We start from the raw sequence: 20,419 nt of genomic DNA, 5'->3' as shown, positions 1-20,419 counted from the left end.
AAACACTGGCTGCAAAAGCATGTGGGCAGAAACATAAGCAGAATATTGAGGTGATGATGAGTAACACACTCCTGAATGTCAGAGTACAGTGAGATGGCACAGTGAGATTTTCATAATTTCATAACATCTCAGCTTCTTTCCCACATTGCAGTAAAACAAAATAAAATGTAGGTGGAACCAAAGTCCTGTTATTAGTATGCAAAGAAAATGAGCTTATTTAAATTCACCCATCTGTTCTGGCCAACCATTTATGAGTAATTCTCAACATTTCAGTCACCTGAAAAAGGATAGTGAGTTCTGAGCACAAACACTTCCTAAGCAGATAACATTCAGGATCGCAGATGAATAAACCACACAGTGTTTAATTCTTTCAGTTAGCTTTCTTTCTTGCCTGGTTTCCTGGCTGCTTTTTGTCTCTAGCGTATCTCTCCTGTTTCTGGCAGATGAAGTGGAGGTGGAGAAAAAAAGGGAGGAAAGTTCTTGGGTAGCATCAGGATTACAGTAATTTCCAATCTTTTAGCAAGGAAGAGCTTGCTCAGGGAACAGACAACCTAATGCTGCTACCTGCTTCTCCACTCCACTTTATGTTTTTAAACTTACGTTTATAGATATTTGCAATTATAAAGCTAGACAACCCAGGTACAAAGTTTAGTATATTTACCTCCTTTCTGCCCTCAAATCCACAGGGAAGATACCTTCCACCCACACATTTCCTCCACCTCTTTGTTGCTGCTGTGGATGACTTAAAACAGAAAACTGCAGTTCAGAGAGATCCTCAATCATGTACCTAAAGGTCATTGACATTTGGGTCACACCAAAGCCTGATGTGAATGTAGATGCCACTCATCAAAAGGACAATTATGCCACGGATAAGAAAAGCTCCTGACTCCCTAAATCAAACAACATTATTAACAAAGGGACAAATTTCAAAGCATTCTTGGTATTCTGCCTGAGTACCTGCCCTTGTTCAAAACAAAGGGAGAACTGTCCTCACATGGCTCTACTTTTGTTTCCTTTCAGCATTCTGAAATAAGAGCTGTTTAAGAAGCTGCATTTTGTTTTCAGTTGGAAAGGTCGCTTGGATTGAGTGGTGAAACAAGTCTGTACACTTCTGTTCATGTGGAGAAAGGGAAAGAGATGGCACACGAGGACAGAGGGAAGTTTACTGCATCATTTTTAAATTAGAAAAAGTCTCTAAGAAGTTATAGGAGAAGTGTAAGCAGTGAAAGAGCAACACTGTAAGAGCCTTCAGAATCTAATTCTCTCAAGCACTAGAAATCACAAAAAGGGAAGCAATGACTACTTACATATAATATGTAGGGTATAATCCTTCAAAGTACCAGCAATGCTTTTTGGCCTCCGTGCACTACAAAGGAAGGAAAAGATGGTATTAATATTTACATAGGACAATGTACAATTATAAACACAAGCACAGAGTATTTATACATTCCGTGACTTTGAGAAACTGGGAAAGGTTTATACTCCCAAAGATTTCCCAATCCAGATACAGCAACTGGGAAGTCAGGACACATTAATGGCAGCGTGCCCTAACAGGGCTCAGATCCCTTTGTCTGTGAGGCCCCATAGCTTCCTCGATTCCCGAACACAGTCAGTACATTCCGTGCAGGCACAGGATCCAGCTGCATGTATTCCCCGGCAGAACTGTTGTTTTAAAAGACAGCTCTTAAGAGAACTTAAGAGCCCACTCGTGGTCATAGTTACTTAACAGACTTCCAAAGCACAACCAAGTTTGATGACACTAAGCATATGACTACCCAGTATATTCAGTAATTGCTGGGAATTATTCATCTTCTGGAAGTCTTTAGCGTGCGGAGCCAGAGAAGGGAGAACTCATCCATCCCATCTCTTCTTCCTACAGCTTGGAAATATCTCAAGTGTTCATTAAAGTACTGGGGAAACTGCTTTCTGCAGCCCAGGGGTATTGTTCTCTTTCACAGCCTGCCAGAGTATCCTTGTTAAAGGATGGAGACAAGGCATTTTTTCAGCGTGTGTGTGCAGGCGACGTGGGAAGCGCACATCATTACAGGCACTGCCAGAGCACAGACGGCAGCTGAGAACAATAGCGGGGCTTAAAACAGAAAACCAGATGTCAAGCCCGGACTCCCTATACAAGCCATAAAATATTTCTGCATATCCCACTGACATCACTAGCATAAAATGCCATCTTCATTGCAGACACAGCTCCAGGAGCTCCACCACAAGCTGCATTATCCCATCACACACAGCCAGGACATTGTGGGACACCTCCAGAGAGGAATGTCTTGCTGCGGTTTTAGCTACAATTCCCTCTGCTGCTCACACCTGACAACCGATGTGGGAGAGTGCTCGGCACACCGGCGGTAACTGTATCATCCTTCATGTTCACTTGGCAGCTCACCTTTAAATAATAGCTTGTGTAAGTTTATTAGCCTCCCTGAATCCCAGAATACTAAACGAATCCAGTTAAGACAAAGACAAAGTGGTTTTAGATCCCTGACTCTCATTCCTCATGAATAAGAAAGGCTGCAAGCTCTTTAACGAGCATCTGATGAGCTAAATCACAGACAGATCAATTACAGCCCATGAAGACAAACTGCTCTGGATTAAATTGTTAAAAGCAGCACATGAGGTGGGGGGAGGAGGAGGAAGACACTTTTGTTCAGTGTGAGAAGGCCTTTCCACTAATACAACAGGCTCACACCAGTCTTCAAGATGCACAGGCTCCTGTTGAAAGGACTGGAGCTTTTTTCTTGGGATAAACAGAGGAATCTCAAATTGATGCTCCAGTCCAGGAAGCATATGGAGGTATTCAAGTGGCATTCAAAAATCTACCTCCACATTTGCCCTTTTCCCCTTCTTTTTTTCACCTCCTTCAAAGCTTCCAACTTCATTACCCTTCCTTCCAAATATTTTCATCCCCTGGCTGTTTCCTCTTACTCTGAAGTCAGAAGTATGCCAAGTTTCTCTCTGCAACACCCTGCGAATGTATATGCATTGTAAACCCAGCAGGTCCGCTGCCAAGTCAGTGTAAAATACTTTGGCTCTTCACCTTTGAAGGCTGCAGATCAGCAGGCGCTGGCTAAAGTCCCAGTGCCTGCAGGTCGACCCCTTGGGAAGCCCCATTTCAGAGCCCAGCTCAGGCTGTAGGCCATTAAGTGTTTTTCCTTCCTGCTTCTCAACCAATATGAGTCACTGTTTACTTCAACAGCTTTAAAGCCTTCGTCAGTCTGGAGCATTTTAATTGATGTTTTCCCAGCAATGTTTCTGAGCACGTGGAGGCTGCGTACCCTTTACAAGTGTAAAGGAGACATTTATATTCAGCACTCACTCTGCTCACTCTTCTCTCAGTATTTTAATCTGCTTTACATGTTCTAAAATGAGCTGGGAAGATTCCTCCTTCCCACATCTCCCAAGTTGTAAGCTTTCTGTTTCTGTCTCTTAATTCTCTGTTTCAGACAACCAGTATACCTACTGCTCTCACAAGAGAGGCTCCAGCCTGGGAAAGTTGTGCAAGAAACAATTTCTTCTAGCTTTACTGTACTGAAAGTGCTTCAGTGCCCAGACTTTGCTATTATATGGACCCTGGAACAGCAGGTACCAGTCCCAGTTCTGCCGTCTTCTAACATCCCAGTGCTACGAGTACTGCATGGCAGTTGTTCAGCTCCCCTGCACGGAATCAGGCAAACACGCCAGTGGACCTCAGGTGCGAGCAGCACAGCCAAATCGGATACACATGACATGTCAAACAGATTTATACACACAGGGCAAACAATTGCCATCCCTCCTCAGTTGAAACTCCTACTGATCTCCATGGCAACTTTACGCCTGTAAACCCTGACACAAAGCAGTGGCTACTAACCACTGTCTCTACTGCTGGTTAGCAGAGCTCACGGGAATTCACTACTGAGAACAAGGCAAGAATGTCATTGCCTCTAAGGATCTGAGTGTCTTTAGCACTCATGTACCAGAGAAATGAACAGGGTAGCCAGGGCATGGATTAGTTTTTCCCATCCCACACACATCCTCTGAAGCAGACTGTGATCATCTGTCTCCTACCAAGATCCACATTATTCTTCTGAGTGGTACTGGCCTCTTAGTTAAGCTGATGAAGAGCCATACAAGTGTGAGAGGGGTTGTAAGCCACCAGCATCGGCTCTCATCCTCACGGAGCCTTTGGAGGATGATGTCCTTGTTTGAGACTATTAAACCCTCAAGAAACCCTAACTGGCAACAACTCGCTGAAGTCCTCAAAACAGACACAAAGGGGAGATTACTCCTATCACTGCAATACAATAGGACCTCAGACACCAGCACTGGTGCCCATTCTGCTAGCTCCTATATGAAGACAGGCTGTACCTAAGAGTTTCTAACAAGCATTTGTTCGTGTCTTTAAAAAGCCATTTACCCATTCACTAATAGCAAAAAAAAAAAAAAGTACGTTTATGGGTTTTAAACTGGCTTAGATATGGCCCTGCTGATGCTTTTCACTTTCCTAGTAGGGCTCTGCACATTTTGCTTGTAAGATTCCTCGTTCTATGTCCTTTAACAATTTGACACAGATATAAAATATAAGAGTGCATTCATTTTCCAAATAAATGACGCAGGTCTGATTTGGTGTCCATATGTAATCTTCAGGGAATTAATGGTATGTGAATTAGACAGATACTTGAATACATTCCTTACGATTCCATATTTGGAAAGAGAAAAAACCCACAAGACTTGGTTTTCTTGTTTGTTTGTTTTTAAATACATCAGCATCTGTCTCAGAGCCCGTTTTGACAGACTGCAGCAACACAAACTGCAAGCTGTCCTTTTCTATGGCCTCTGAATTCATTCAGATTTCCTTTATGAAACGTGCTTCCTGCCACGGTTTGAAATTGAAAATGTTACCACTGCTAGTAAGAACAACGAGGAGGAGAAGTTACTAAAACATTTACCAAAGACTGGTTTTGATCATGCCGTTATATATACAACGTAAATACATAGGTATGCATATGGCATCAGGGAAGACAGAGCAGGCAGCCTGATCACCATGTGTCAGATGGTACTCTACAGATCATTAGCTATGCTTTGCAGGGTTTGCAGAAATAGTATCTCTAAGCAGGAATATCCTCCCCATTGCACATCATTATCTACCAGTCCACAGGACAATAAAAAGAAAACAGAGCTGATCAGTTAAGTACCCTTTGTAATCAAGAGAGCAGTGGATTCACGCCCAGTGCTTTTACTGGAGGTTGGAAATTAATAATGGAAAAGTAAAAACAATTAGTGCCCCATCTGCAGACAGTAAATACTTTCCAGTAGGACTATAGTTCATTTTTGTTACGAGTACCAATGAGAAAGCAGCCAACAGTGGCCAAATGTGTTTGTGGAGGGCAGAGGGAGGGCGATTGCTATCTGTATGCTGAAGGGACACTCAGTCAGTTTGTGACATTTGCTCAAAGCCATATTCTGTTAAGAGGCACAGGTCTGCTATCGATCACAAAGTCAATGAAACCCTATCAGTTATCAGCAACTGAGGGTGAGGCTCCTTCTTTTAAGCCACACAAAACCCCCTAGATGATACACACAATTTCCATGACATATTACAGTTATAAGGATTCAAACAGGTAGATTCATTAGGAAAAAAAAAAACCCAAAAGGTAATTGACAGAGTGACTTGCCACACTGATGTGGCAGAAACGGCTTCTAGTATGCTGTGGTGATACACTTAGTGCTGTTCCCTCCCAATCAACTGGGTATATGCTATACGTTAGTGGAGTGCAAGTTGATCAAAATGTCATTCTTGTGGTGACAGCCTCTGAGGCTCTGCTAGGATTAATTCGTAGATGAACAGGAAGAAAAAGGAGTTAAAAATATCTAAGACATGAAACAAGAAAGAAGAGTTAAAAGTATCTAAGACATGGAACAAGAAAAAAGAGTTAAAAGTATCTAAGACATCCATTTCTGAGGATCACACAATCCTGTCCAACCTATACCCAATACTCTGTCTTCCACACAGCTAGATCAAACTAGTAATTGAGGAAATGGGAAGGACAATACCTTTCTGACCATATGGCTTCACAGCATCTGAGAAACAACTGGCTATACCTGCTGCCTCTGTTACAGAATGACAGTTGCAAAACTCACCCGCACACATCTTTCCCAGTTTTACTGGTCACTGCACCTGGCAAGTGTTTGATGAAGCCCAGAAAAAAAGGATGGGACAGCCTACAGTGCAACTCCAGGCTAAATAATCAGTTCCAGAAGGCACATTAATGGCTAGGAATCACAATGCTTTAAGGGATCTGACCTTTAAAATTGTATCAGTTTTCAGAACACTATCCATTTCAGTGCCTAGACAAGAGCTGAAAGCATTATGAGCTACAAGCTGCTTATTAGATGTGGTGCACTGAAACCAGAAGGACTTCTGCATGCTGAAAGTTTGAAAGATTGGATTTACAGAGACAAGAATATGAGTATACTGCTCTTCCACAGCCCAGAAAAGGGCAAAATATCATCCACTAGAGACAACACATGCTGAAACTGAGAAGTGTAGCCTAAGGGTGAAAACATTTCACTGGAGAAAATACATTTCGTTTTAACCTTGTCTGATTCTATCTAAATTCATCCCTCCTCCTTCCCCGGTGATGCTAACAACTGAGGGTAAAAGCAGCCCATCTCCAAACTATTTTAGGAAACTGAGTTTGCAAGCCACGTTACCAGTGATTTCAAGACATGCTCTTGTCACAAAAGACAGAAGCAAGTCTTACTAAAAGCCAGGATTACGCTAAGGTATTTTTACTAAGGTAATAAGGAAACAGCAGGAAAGTCTTGTATAAAAGAATGCTGATCCTTTACCAAGCCTTCCCTCCCATGTAATCATAAACAGGACAAAAATCTATTCCAGATATACAGCTGTTTCATCAAGACCAAGAACACAAAGTCATATAACTCACAGTATAAAGAAAGATTTTAATATATTTCAGAAGGAGGTGTTTCTGGCCAGTCTTTTGGGACTGCTCTCCAAGAAAGAATGGAATATTTCCCACACAGGATTCTTAGAAGAAGCACCTTTTCCACTCTGAATTAATCAGTGTGCATTTTGCAACAGTAAACATTTCAATACAAACAGCAATTTCTTATTAGTTCTTCTGCCGCTCAGAGCACATGCATTAATCATCATATTTTTATTTTGAATTAATGTGGACTGTACATTGGATAGCCTCCCATCAGAAAGCATTACTTTACATTTAGATCTATTAACCTTTCCCACAAAAGAAGTACAAACTATCCCTTGCATGCAATTTCATTTCAGGAGCCTGACTCATTATTTTAATTCTTTTCTGCCATTATGCAGGAAATCACAAATGCACTTCAGTCCTAGAACAATAGTTTCAATTGAATATAACCCTTTCATCAGTCTCCAAAGGGGATGGGGGTAAGGAAAAGCAGGAGACCCTCATTTTCCGTAGCTCACAATAAGACACGGGGTGAGCGACGGGCGGCTGGGCCCCCGTTCAGCACCGCGGACAGCAGCCTCCCACTGAGCTCCGCTCCGCCGCACGGGTGTAATCCACCACCCGCACCGCACTCGGCACGGTGTGCGGGAGGCACTGCACCTGCTGAACAGCTCATGGCATATGTGAGCGCTAATTGAGACATTAATAACTTACCGACTCACAGAATATCTCCAGCTGGAAGGGACTCAGAAGGATCAGTGAGGCCAATTCATCCACTCCTTGCAGGGTTACCTAGAGCTAAACCAGAGCATCATCTAGACTCCCCTTGAACTCTGACAGGCCTGGTGCTATGACCACTTCCCTAGGCAGTCTGATCCAGTGACCGACCACCCCTTTCAGTGGCAAACCTTTTCCTAATGTCCAGTGTGAATTTACCCTGATGCAGCTGCATTCCATTTCCTCGTATTCTATTGCTAGTCACCACTGACTCATACTCAAATTGCCCAAACCCCCACTGACTGTCTTGGATGGAACAACTGCACCAAATCACCTTCAAACTGTTTGGGAAACCATAGTTATGATAATTACTGAAGTTGTTATGTGAAATATCCAGCTTGGATCTCCATCAGAATGTCAAGCCAGATGCTTATGAAAGTGCCAAGAGATCCTCAGTACCAGAGAAGGTCAGGACATGCTTTACCTTCTTATTTCTACACCCATAAACTCAGCAACATTTGCACAACCGTAAAAGCTGGGGTGTTTTGTTTTTTTTTTACACCTTCCTGGTGGAACTGACCCTACACTGGAAGTTCTAATAGCAGATTTGCAAGAAAGCATGAGGCATGCCACATATTGAAAGCATTTTCACCTAAGAAAAGCAAAAAGCATTCTACATTCCATTGAAGTCTGCAGCTTCAAGGGGGTAGTGGTAACTTTTTTTGGTTCCAAATGTAAGGAAACAGATGTTAACATTTTCCCAACTCTGCTAGAAGCAGCTGATCTGTTCCAAATGATACTGGGCAGGTTCCACAGCTCCAAAATTGAATTTAGCTTCTGCAATTACTGTTTCCTTTCATATGTGCATGAGAAATAAAACCAAGGTTATTATTTGCATTCTTTAACTACAGAACAAGTCATAAGGCACGTTATAAAACAAGTCATAAAATAGGTCGCATGGGGAAAAGGGATCATTTGTCAGGAATTGAAAGGAAAATCATGCCAAGAGTGAGGATATTCACTATTTCCACCCTCAGTCTCATTAAAAATAAAAGAAAACAAATACTATGATCTATAGCGCATAAATACATAGCATATGTATAAAACAAATACTATGACAGCAATACAACAATTTTACTTTTAAGCCTCTAACGAACATAGGTAGCACTTTCAGTTTCAGCATCAAGACATGGATACCAAATGCACTTTCCTTCGACTAAGGACTGGAAGCTTGGTTCATCTCCAGCCCTAACCCTAGTAGGCACTTACTCCTCACAGGAACTTACTCTATCTAGAGTACTAGTAAGAGCACATTACAGATTTGGGTTTCCCCCGGTTTTTCTAAAACCATGCCAGCATTCATTCCCTTCAGTTCATGCTGAACTGGCAAATTTGCCTGTTTCCTATGTACATTTCATTCTTTTTTACCATCCCAAGAATGAAAACAACCTTTAAATTACCTAGTGCTTAAATCCTCAGGGGCTGCCTTTCATCTCCCATAAGAGAAAAAACAAAGCGAAGAAAGACCGAGCAAAGGAACATGGATTCAGAACTCAATTTTCTCAGTCATTTGCAGCACAGACAAGATTGAGGTAGAAAAACACTGCTACATACAGATGCTGGTTAGTTAAGCTATGACAGCCCATCAAAGGCTGCAGGAAAATAGATTTCTTTAATGGTCTCCAGGACCCAGGGCTGTTGCTTTGGGAGTTCCTGGGCTTTGTTCTGTTGATGTTATGCATCCCCCACACGCTCATTTGTTCCACAGAGAGCATGCGAACAGGCCAGAGCACAGCTGCATAATCACAGCAACTCTTGCTCCTCTCTCTACTACCCTTATTTTTCATTCTTGACATTTAATCCAGTGATGCACACCTTCCACAGATCCTTCTTATGAGCAGTCACTGGAAAAGAACTTTTTTTTTTTTACTCAACTGAGACTTTTGCAGTTTTCAGAGAGATTTATTCCAACTCTGCAACTACTGCCTCAAACCCCTTTGTGCTCTGAAGTCCTGTAAACATCTGTAACACTGAAGGCAGCGACTCCTCTGTCTCAAGAAACAAGATGCTGAGTTTATGACTAACCACACACCCAGTGCAGGGAACAAAAGAAATCGATAACAATGAAATATCATCTCAGTGCTGTTCCCCTGGAAGGTATGCAAGGCCAAGGCAAGTTCTCACCTTCAAGAGGGTATTCTAGAAACCCCCCATGTTTAGTGTTAGATTGTTCTTAGGAGCATCTGGTCATTTTAAATCAGATTAAACACATCATGTGTGTATTAAATAAATGAGCATCTGAATGCAATAGAGATTAAAGAGGTTACCTTGGAAACATTCTCATATTTGAAAACCAGTTTCTAAAAAAAATCCAGCAACTCAGATTCCAGGTATTTGAGCAGAAGCATCCACTTCAACACTGCCAGGGGGAAGCTTTGCTCCTGGCCAGCTCCCACCTGCTTAACAGTGAATTGTCAGATGCTTACCTACAGGTACCTCCATTAACAGCCATCATTACTATGTCATTCACATCCTCACAAGGCATCTCAGGCTCTCAAGGGAAAAGCACAGATGTATAATTTATGGCACAAATCCAGTCTGGTTTAATGACCAAACCGGGGCTGGAAAAACAGTTCTAAAGGAAACTTCAATGTAGCTAGACAAAATCAACTAGACTAACCACCTCGAAATAAATACTGAAACTCACATAGGCACACAGCAGAGGTAAATGTGATCTTGTCTGCAAGACTAGCTCAATGAACAGGGCTACAATAGTGCGGATGCCACAATGCTGCAATATGATCATCTCCATACTGTCGTCCAGAAAACCATTTGCTTTGGACTCAGTTTCTGGAACACCGGGAGGAGTTTATATGTTTGGGCTCATCCAGGCTAATAATCAGGTTTTTCTATTATTGCAGTCTATTAAACTTCCTACTGATTGGCAGCAAACACACTTCTTTCTCAGGCCAAAATTCTCCTCAAAGAAAGAAACAGCAGAAGAGTTTGACAGGGTGTAATTTGTATTTATTTAACAAGTCAATTCAAGCTCTCAGGGGGATGCTCTACTGTGGCTTTTGGGCAGACACTGACCAGGTGGACTGAAACATCAATGCCTTTTAAATTAAACTAAGAACCTAAACTGGCTCCTACTCAGACAGTCCAACAGTGACAGCATATGATTATTAAATTCCAGCGAGACAAAGCCAACAGCTGTACCTCACAACTACTTATTTGAGCAGGAAGAAATACTGCACATTTGTCCTTGGAGTATTTCCCATGAAAAGACTGTAATAGAAAATAAATACTCAGTCCTTTCTGGCAGGTAACAATGCCTACTACTGGCAAAGCATTTTTCCAAATGAAGTAACTTCCTACGTAAGACCGTTAACATTTGCTTTTCTTCTATTAGGAGCCAGAATGTACTTAAACAATAAATCTCCACTGTCCCACTTTGCCAAATTTCAACATAATCCACTAAGAGTGTTGACAAATCTCTCTGTTTAAGTCAAAAGCATACCAATGTTTGGCATGTTTCTAAAGGGATCATTTTCTTGGTTTGAGTGATCATGTGAGTTTTTCCACATTCAAAGTAGCTCCCTAGAAGGGGTGGGGAAGAATCTACTGCAGGTTCCAAAGGTGCCCCTTTAGATAGAGATACTGGATATACATAACCATAAATATTCAAATTATCTCTTAGTATAGGAGCCATGTCTTGGCTCAAACTGCTTTTCACCCCTCAAACCATCTACTTCTTAGCTTGATAAAGGACATGCTGGATGGCTTTTTGCATGTCTCCTCTCTTGTTCAATCAGGGCACGCTCCTCACTCAAACATCCATCCATTTATGTGGATTTTCTTGGATCCCATCAAGCTTTAAGCTTCCTCTAGTAACAGTTACAATGCAAATTTTCTAGTTATCACTGTTGGACCTCTAGTTACCCCTCTTGTGGCCGGTGGTTCATCTTCATTTTCTTTATTCCTGCTCGCAGATGATAGATCCTACTTGTACGTGAGGAAGTTACTTGACGAGACACAAAGAAAAGTTGGGATGCTGTAATGAATTCCACTCATCCCTTTGACACAGACTACACAGACATCAAAAATCTCTTTACCAAGGTTATCGCCTCACAAAGGAATACCTGGGGTTACCTCAGGGACATTCTGCAACTGAGAACTGCAAGAGTGAGGTGAGGCATAAACGAAACATTCGCTCTCCACTAAGATGTGGTCTACACTCCAAAAAACCTCAAGATCCCTGCCTGGAGGTATTGCTATGGATGGATAATAGCATGAGATATGGCCATGAATGTTTAATTTATAAACCTAGCAGCTAAAAAATTATTCAACTAGACTGAAAGTACTGAGGATTTTGATAGCGTCTGCTCGCAATAACCGGTGGAAGTAGCATCGATAGCTTAGAAACGAGCACAGACACACTTGCATGTTTGGTCAGTGTTAACAGCGTTGCATAAATTGAACTTTTGGAAAAAGTTCAAGCCCTGTGCAAGCAGTGGGCATCGCTCCTGCTTCCACAGGACATGGCTTGCCTTGCTGCCCCTCTCTTCACAGGCCTGCCAGCTGCTTTTCCAAGTGCTACAGGGTTCATCCCAGATGGTAAAGAGCACCACAGAATGAAGGCACTAAACCAGCACCATTCCTACAGTTTTCCAGGGCAGTTCTGTGCAGGCAAAGGAACCTTTACACTGCAACCACAAATTGAAACTCATGGATGGGAGAAAGAAATGCAGGAGGAGCAGCAGGGCAGACAAGTGAGCAAGAGAATGATGGGTCCAGACAACCAGCAAGGTGAGAAAAAGTATAAAATCTCTTGCTAATTCTTCTTTCACCAGGGCGTGTACCAGTTAGAGTTAGCAGGTAAGAAGCAAAGAACCAAACCAGAATCATACAGAGTTATCATCTCCTATGACCCCCATGGGTATATTTTTCAGGATGTGGGTTACCCAGAAGGACATCAGACCTCAGTCAGATCATACCCTCTCCTCCCTTCTGCTCCTCAGAAACAAAACCATCAGGCAGCAGAAGAGGCTAACTGGAATAAATGGCACTGCCTGAGCCAGTCAAGGCTTCTTCCCAACCCTTTTCCAAACAGGCTTGAGAGGTCAGAAACCAACAGGGTGGCAGCTGAGGACATCAGAGAGGCAGACTATGAATGACAGGCAACCATATAGGAATGACAGCACCTTGTAAAGGGTGAGGGAACAACTCCATTGGCAGATGACTGGCGCTCCTCTCCTCCATGCAAGGCAGCAGTCCCCATTTTTTCACCTGCAACTGAGTTTCAAACCAGGAGCCCTTTCTGACACGGAAGCATGACACCATGAATTAGCTACAGCTCCTCACTCCAGCCCAGAGCAGAAATTTTGTTACCACCTTCCTACAGCACAAGGCAAAAAAATCCCCAACCCTTTCTTTATAGCGTGCTTAGCCTTTAATTTGGGAAAGGCAAAGCCTGGCACCTCACCACTGGAAGGCTGCTTGCCATGACATTGTTCTTTCTCAATGAAATGATTAAAGTTTAAATGTAGCAGTGCCAGCTCATGTCAATAAAGCCATGTTTCTCTAAAGCAGCAGAATTCTTTATCCCAGTTTACAGACCCCCAAATCAGACATCAGATGCCAAATAAAGCCTCAGTCCTTCAAATATGTGAAGGAGACTCCATATATGAAGAGCACCCTGTGTTACCACCATTCCTATTCATGGTAGTGAAGTTTAAGCATGTGCACAAGTGTTAGAGAGAACAGATTTGGCTTTGCCCTTACAGTTTTAAGATACTCAGTAAGAACAGCAAACCACCTCTCTTATTTATTTCCATTCAAATCCAGAAACATACCAACACATTTCCCAAGTTCTTAAAGGAATGGCTATGCATTCCCACATTTTTCTGAAGTTGCATGCAGCCTAAGGAATAGATGTCTTGCCATGAGCTGGGTCACATAAAAAGACAAAAGAATTGGAGCACATCTCTCTTCAGTTAGAGCAAAAAAGACATTCTTGCTAAATTGCTTTCAAATAAACAAACAATGCACTTATGTCTGGCTCCTACAGTTGCACAATGGCAAGGCTTCTAAGAAGCATCTTCTTTGTACTTTCAGAAAGGGTAATGTTTCAGGATGAGCTTCCCCTCATTCACCCCTGCATTTACCATGTGTTTAGACAGACTATTAAAAAGGCCACAGATCAAGCAGACCTCATTTTTTCCCTTCAGTGACGCTTACAGCTGCTGTTTCTCACTACAGTTCCAACTTCAAGGCAACATCCTAACTCCTTGTGAGGGATATTAATACCAGGTGCTCAAAAAGCACCAACAACAAATGCTGTGATATTCATTCTCCCCCAGTACCACCTCCCAATCTCCCCTCTGCACCCGCAGAGCTGCCTGGTGCTGTGGGGGAAGGAGGAACTCGAACCCCTTTGGTATGAAGGCAAGATGCCACCTCATGGATCCATGCTGACCTTTTGTTTTAAAGCGTGGGCTCTGCTTTGTCATTCCTGACACATGACCATGCGACTTCTGGGAAGAAATAGGAACCACTGGACTATTAAATGATACTTAAGAAACACTTCTACAATCATCCTCTTAAGCTTTCTTAGCTTGATTTTAGGGCCTCATCCAAAGGCCGCTGAACAGAGTGCCTGGCCGTGGACTTACGCGGATGTCTATGGCTAGGAGCATAAAACATAAATAGGAAATTGCTTCGCTGCCATCAGTTTTTATGTAAAGCTCAGACAGATGTTACAAGCAGTAGGGCTTTTAAAGGAGAGGGCTGACCATGGAAGGTGCCAGTTACCTCACCATGTGCCCAGGTGCCACTAAAACCCCCAGAAAATCATACCAGCAGCAGACTAAGGGGCCCACGTAACACTGAATAAACTCCTAGGCTGCCCTCGGTACTATTTGTTTTATGGATGCTTTTGTTCAGCAGGGCCTTTTTTTAATTAAAACCAAAAAGCCAGCCTCTTGGGGGATCTATTTTCCTTTCCTCTTCTGACTTCAGCACAAACACGCTAGAAAAATTATAGCCACAGTACAAATAAAAATAGCTGAAGAACTTGCAGCTGTTGTTAATTTCCCAAGTATTCAACATTGCCCATTTAATGATGGAACAATATGCTCTAGTTTCAGTCCTGGCACAAGGCGAGCTGAGCGGGAGGCAGATATTTTAGCTCGTGAGAATGCCAAAGGCAAGTCAGACTATAGCAAGCAGAGAAAGGGCAAGAGGACAACGTGATCTACACCACTGGACATCCACACCAAACATTTTCTACTGCTTTTTCTTTCTCATGTAAAACTATCAGTCAACTCACCAACAGACTAGATGAGGCTCACAGACTTACTCTTGCATATAGCAGGAAAAATGTGCATAAAAAAATCATGCAGTGCAAAACATTTTTTACAGATGAAGAGCTGATTTTTTTTTCTTTCTAAGTATCAAATGTTTCTGGTGTTAAATGCATCACACGGAGAGGTTTCACCTGCTTATCTCACTGAATAAAGTTCTTAACCAACTTGTCTATACTCTGGATGAGTGGATTTCCCTCCTTTGGTACAGAACAAAGTAATAAAGCACTTGGTATTTGTAGGGAACAGAAGGGAAATAAAACATGCCTCTTAGGCTTGGCAAGGAGAATCTAGAAACTAAAACCACATCTAAATACTAAAAACACTTTTGAATCAGTGAAGTCACATGCAGTAAAAATGCTTACTAGTCACATCTCTTGCAGCTCTGTATTCCTTTGCTAAGTATCTTCTCATGCTTATGTGCTTACAAAGTAGCCTGAGCAGAATTAGTAGAGACGATGCTCATGTGTGTGTACATATATATATATATATATATATATATAAAAATACATACACACACACAACATCCATGAGTAGCAGTGAAGCACAAAAGGAAGATTAAGACTAAGGTATAGGAGCAAAAATCAAAAGCTCGGAAGCGACAGGGAAATTGGGAAACTGTTGATTACACATAGCTTCTATTTCTGTTGGGCTTCATTTGTGCTTTTATGCATGTGAATCAGGCAGTTCGAGGCCATAAAGGCACAGCATTCAGCAGGTAGTATTTAGTGAAAAAAAATGCATTCCCCTCTTGTTAAGGTCCCACTGGCAGCGTAAAATGTAAAACACAATAAGTAACAGTTTTAAAGAGGATGAAAAAAAGGAACTTTTTTAAAGTCAAAGCTTGCAACATTACCAAGACTCCTCTATTATGCTCAGATTACAGTTTTAATCTACTCCAGGGAGGGGAAAACAAAAAACAAGGCCCCAACAACCCAGCCTTTGGCAAGACTTCCCCACCACCGGCCAAGACAAGCAGCATTATCCTTCCCTGCAAAAGCAAAGGCTCAATCCAGCACTCCACAGATCAGGCTCTAGTTCGCATCTCTCTATCACATCAAATAAACCACAGGGTGAACATGACTGAGGTGGGGAAGATGGGTTGGGGTGAACAGTTTCACATGTGGCTCCCATGCCTTCTTGCAGGTAAAGAATAGGATGAGTTTAAACCAAAAGCAATCAAAAGTGCAGATGCAGCAAAGCGCATCGCTGCTGAGCACTTAAGGGCAGGCAACCGAACAGCACTGTGCTCCTACCCTCAGTCCTGGGGCGGAAAAGAGCAGCCAGGTGATGTGGGGAAATCTTCTGCCAAGTAACAAAGCAGTGCTGAGAGTTGTGGAGAGCCTGCTGGAAACAGATCGGCTTCCAGCTGTTCCTGGCTTTAGAGGTCTCCCTGGCCTCATCCTGCTCATAGAAGGTGTCTGGTCCTTCCTGCTCCCTTCCTCCTGCTATTTAACACAGTAAAACCATATCCCTCTGGTGTCTATAAAGACAGCAGTGATACAGCTGAACTCATTATTCATGTTAGATTAATTGTTCTGGCTTTCTTCAGCTTGCTCCCTGCATGCATGCCTGCTCCTGTGACAGAAGATGCTTGTACATGTTAGGTCACATCACAGAACAATAAACATATGAAAGCATACAGGCACCTACCCAGCTAGGTGAAGACCTAGAGGCTATAGTCCCGAGTGCTAAAAGACAGGGCCTTCATGGTTTGAAGCAAACGTGGCTGCTACTCAGCATTCTCAGACAGGGTCCCTCTGGTACATACTTCTCTTAGAAGATCCCACCTTGCTAAAACATTTCATTTTCTCTCCAAAGAAAGAAACTAGACAACAGAAGTTATCTTATTCAGTCTTTAAATTTAGTATTAGAGCTACCAATAATGTAAGCAACTGCCTGTGACACAGAACAATTGCAGAACTAGACAAGCAAGGAAAACAGAGGGAACGTCTCCACAAACAGGAGAATCACGCAGCTGGCTTCACAGCAGTGCTGCTCCACACACTTGCAACACGAAAGCAATGCATGGAAGGGATGAAACCAGGCCTGATCATTGCTGAGCTCCAACAACCCACTTAACACAGAGGTTTCAGAAAGAGAACTTAACTGGTATTACACCAATATGAATGGACCCCATACCTGCACAACCAGGTAGCATCAGCATCCGTCTGGATTCATATGCTTTCAGTGGTACTTGTATGACATTTTGGAAACTTCTACTGGTTACTTTTACAACCAGAGGATGTTCTTAACACTTCAAGCCTAGTCCAGCCAGAAGCTTTCAGTGAGACTTCAGGGCTTTCACCTATAGTACCAGGTAATGCAACTAAAGGGCTAACCATGTTTTTAGGAGGAGAGGGGGAAGAAAACCCCCACACTATAAAGCTGTTTTACCATGGCCCTATTCATAAAACCAAAACCCTGCATCCAGAATGACTACATCTGTGAGATAACTCAATGACTTCTTCCAGCACATCCACGTGGACTGCTCTTGGAACAGTATAATGTTCATTTAAATAAAAAGAAAGGAAAGGAAACAGCATCGGGAGAAAAAAAAAACTTCTTCACTTCAGAACCAAAATCAGTAGGGCTTTGCAGTGGGATGCTGTTGGAATTCTTTACATGGTATGTTTTTGTGTTGACATTTCATAACTGTTCAAAGAGAAGGAAATGTCAAGCACTTTCGTCTGCAATCATCAGGCTACAAAGCTCCCTGTTCATTTGTGAAAGTCATCATAACCCCTTGATTCTAGCAGCTGGCCTTGGTGGGGAAGAGGAAGATCTCCAACGTGTGACTGACAACTAAATGATTACTAAAAATAACAAATCCACAAAGCACTGAGAGTCTAAGGATAAACATTTGGAAATTCTTGTCCTATTTCAGAACAGCTCTACCAAAGACTGAAAGGTCTAGCTACTGTGGAAAAGGCATTCCTGACAGCTTGGATACATCTCATTTAAAACAGAACAGACATCAGGAGACTGGAAACAACAGGATGAACATTCTTCAAAGGTTCACAACTACAAAGGTCAGTTGAAAGTAGCAAGGAGAGAAGTATATGGGACCAGGATACCTCTCAGGCTGTTGCCAACGGCACTGCTGAACATAAATGAATCACAGATTAATAGCAATTTAAAAAATGTATACATGCAACCACATCCATCTAGGTGATTGACAGATGTTCTGCAGGGACAGTGAAACAAACCTGAACAGAGAAACAAGATCTGGCCAAGAGGGAAAGGTGATGATGCTGTGCTATTTACTCACTTCTGCAAAAGCAGAAGGGAAGAATCCATAAAAAACTTATTAAATGTTCTTCCAGGCTATAGGGGCACAGAAAGAATTCTTGGTTCCCTCATTTGTACCAAATTACACAACTACTAGAATGTAACACAAAATAAAGGGATATTAATTCTTTTCTCAAGCTCTGTTTTGGGATAATTTCATCTTCTCTCCTATCTTCTCACTCACCCTGCGGTCATCTATGTCTCTCTTACAGCATCTCTCTTGTTCTAGCTGATAATACGTTTTTAGATTGCTTCAGCTGGCCAGATGTTTTGGGGAATGCTTACATGCAGTGAATGTCTTAGGACAGTTTGAAATGCTGAAAGCTTTTCCTGGAAAAGAGTGATCATTACATCTTTACATTCAGCAATGAAATTAAAAAGGTGGGGTTTTTCAGCTTGAAAGAAGGAAAACGATGGAAGAGAAAGGGAAGATGGGACCAAATCTCCCAGAGGTCTCCCAGTGTGCCCTGGTGGGTGTTTTACCATCCATGAGAAAGCACCAGGATGCAATCACCACGACAGGTAGCCATGAATGAAACCAGACCATTTGCTGCCCATGCAGGAACCAAGCCTTGAGCAGCACTTTGTTCCTTATATAGAGTAAAACACCAGAGGATGATATATAAACAGTTGGTACTAGTTTAATGAGGGTTAATTACAATTTCTATACGCTTTCAAATACACAATATACCAATTGTGTAGGCACCCTTCAAGGAACACTTAACAAACCTTAGTTAGATAGAGGGCTCAGTACAGAAGGCTCCATGTGCTGGGTTCCATGAGATGGGCATGCTTCCCCACAACCAGTGAGGCAACCAGGGTCCTTGCAGCAGGGACATCTCAGGTCTCCTCTGGGCCTTATGTGGAGACTCCAGACACTGTACTTGGCATGCAGGGTATAATGTTGCAAATACATTAGGTGCTAGTATTGCAGAAGGAGACCATAAGAGGCAGCCAAATGAGCTAGACTCATGCATAAAATGCAAAACCTGTCAGGTCTCCATACACACAAGTTAACTGGAAAAGCTCCTTGGGCACCTGGGCAGTTGCCAGCATTGCTGGAAACACTGCAAAGGATATTTACAGAAGACAAAGCCAGCATGTAAAACAAATTATGAGAAAGTGCCAATTTCTCAACTTCAAACAAAGAGCTCGCAGCAGCCAGCATGAATAAGAGCGGGTCTCTGGATTCACTAGCACGTGGTTGACTTCTTTACAGAGCAAATTCTTGGATTTGTCACTGCTGTTTTCCTTTGTCAAGAGCCAGTAACGTTGTTTTGCTAATGGCTTATGCAGGAGTACTGGAGCCAGCAGCTTGCACACTGGTTGTTTTTATTGCTCTATTAAAATGAAATGAAGCTGGTGCTAAAGCTTTTATAATCATTTAGGTTATTTCATTATGAGTTCAGGGCAGAAAAACAGGCAACGGCGTGTTATACAACTGCGCAGGCACAGTGCATCTGCCCCTAGGTCTAAGCAGAAATCCATATGGACCAAAGGGAAAATGAACAGTGGGAAAGTCAGTTCCCCTGAGTTTCTGCTGGTAGAAGCAGCTGTTTGCTGTGCTTAGCACCACAGAAAAAATAAAGGGGAAATAAATTCACTAGAAGTAGAGTTTGATAGAAAGTATGTCAGGATGACTACTATGTTGTATTTATCATTGGTTGCATTTAGAAGTCCTAATGAGGTACCAGGACACTGCTGTACAATCACTGTATAAAACAGCAACAACTAGCAAAGTCTAAAACAAAAGAAACAACAGAAAGCAAGGTAAAAAACACAGAGTAAAAGCAATATGCCTTGCCACGACAGCAAGCGGTCTCAGTACAGCTGCTCAGCTGCTGTCACATTCTGCATTCATGGCATAGAGTCAGCGGCAGGACCTGCAGAAGGGCAAGGGAAGAAACTGAAGGTATTTACTTAAAGCCTTTCCTAATGGTTAAGGGGAAAAGCAGCATGAAGGAGGCTTATTGAGAACTTCACAGATTTATTTGAAGATTAGGCTGGATTCAGGAAGAAAGAACTAGGATTGGGGCAATAGGACAGGTATGCAAGGTCTTATACTGACTACCTATGCATTTTTCATCCAAGCAGCAGCAAAGCAAA

The 20,419-nt window shown here is 42.4% G+C and overlaps 1 protein-coding gene across 4 annotated transcripts in view; it reads right to left on the bottom strand.

Annotated features, from left to right (window-relative positions):
- Positions 1–20,419, bottom strand: part of VOPP1 (VOPP1 WW domain binding protein) — a 66,055-nt gene that overhangs the window by 20,648 nt on the left and 24,988 nt on the right. Inside the window, exon 2 of one of the 4 annotated variants that reach the window (XM_061374960.1) lies at positions 1,308–1,366. The exons of 1 other annotated variant lie outside the window; for it this stretch is intronic. In XM_061374960.1, the coding sequence (XP_061230944.1) occupies positions 1,308–1,366 (59 nt within the window). 2 more of the 4 variants (XM_061374962.1, XM_061374959.1) reach the window with 2 other exon arrangements.

Source organism: Neopsephotus bourkii, unplaced genomic scaffold (genome assembly GCF_033783945.1).
Source record: "Neopsephotus bourkii isolate Nb327-2 ecotype Australia unplaced genomic scaffold, CSIRO-AGI_Nbou_v1 NB_1655, whole genome shotgun sequence".
NCBI lineage: Eukaryota > Metazoa > Chordata > Aves > Psittaciformes > Psittacidae > Neopsephotus > Neopsephotus bourkii.
The sequence above is the reverse complement of the archived record's forward strand: the minus strand, read 5'-3'. Positions and strand labels throughout refer to the sequence as shown.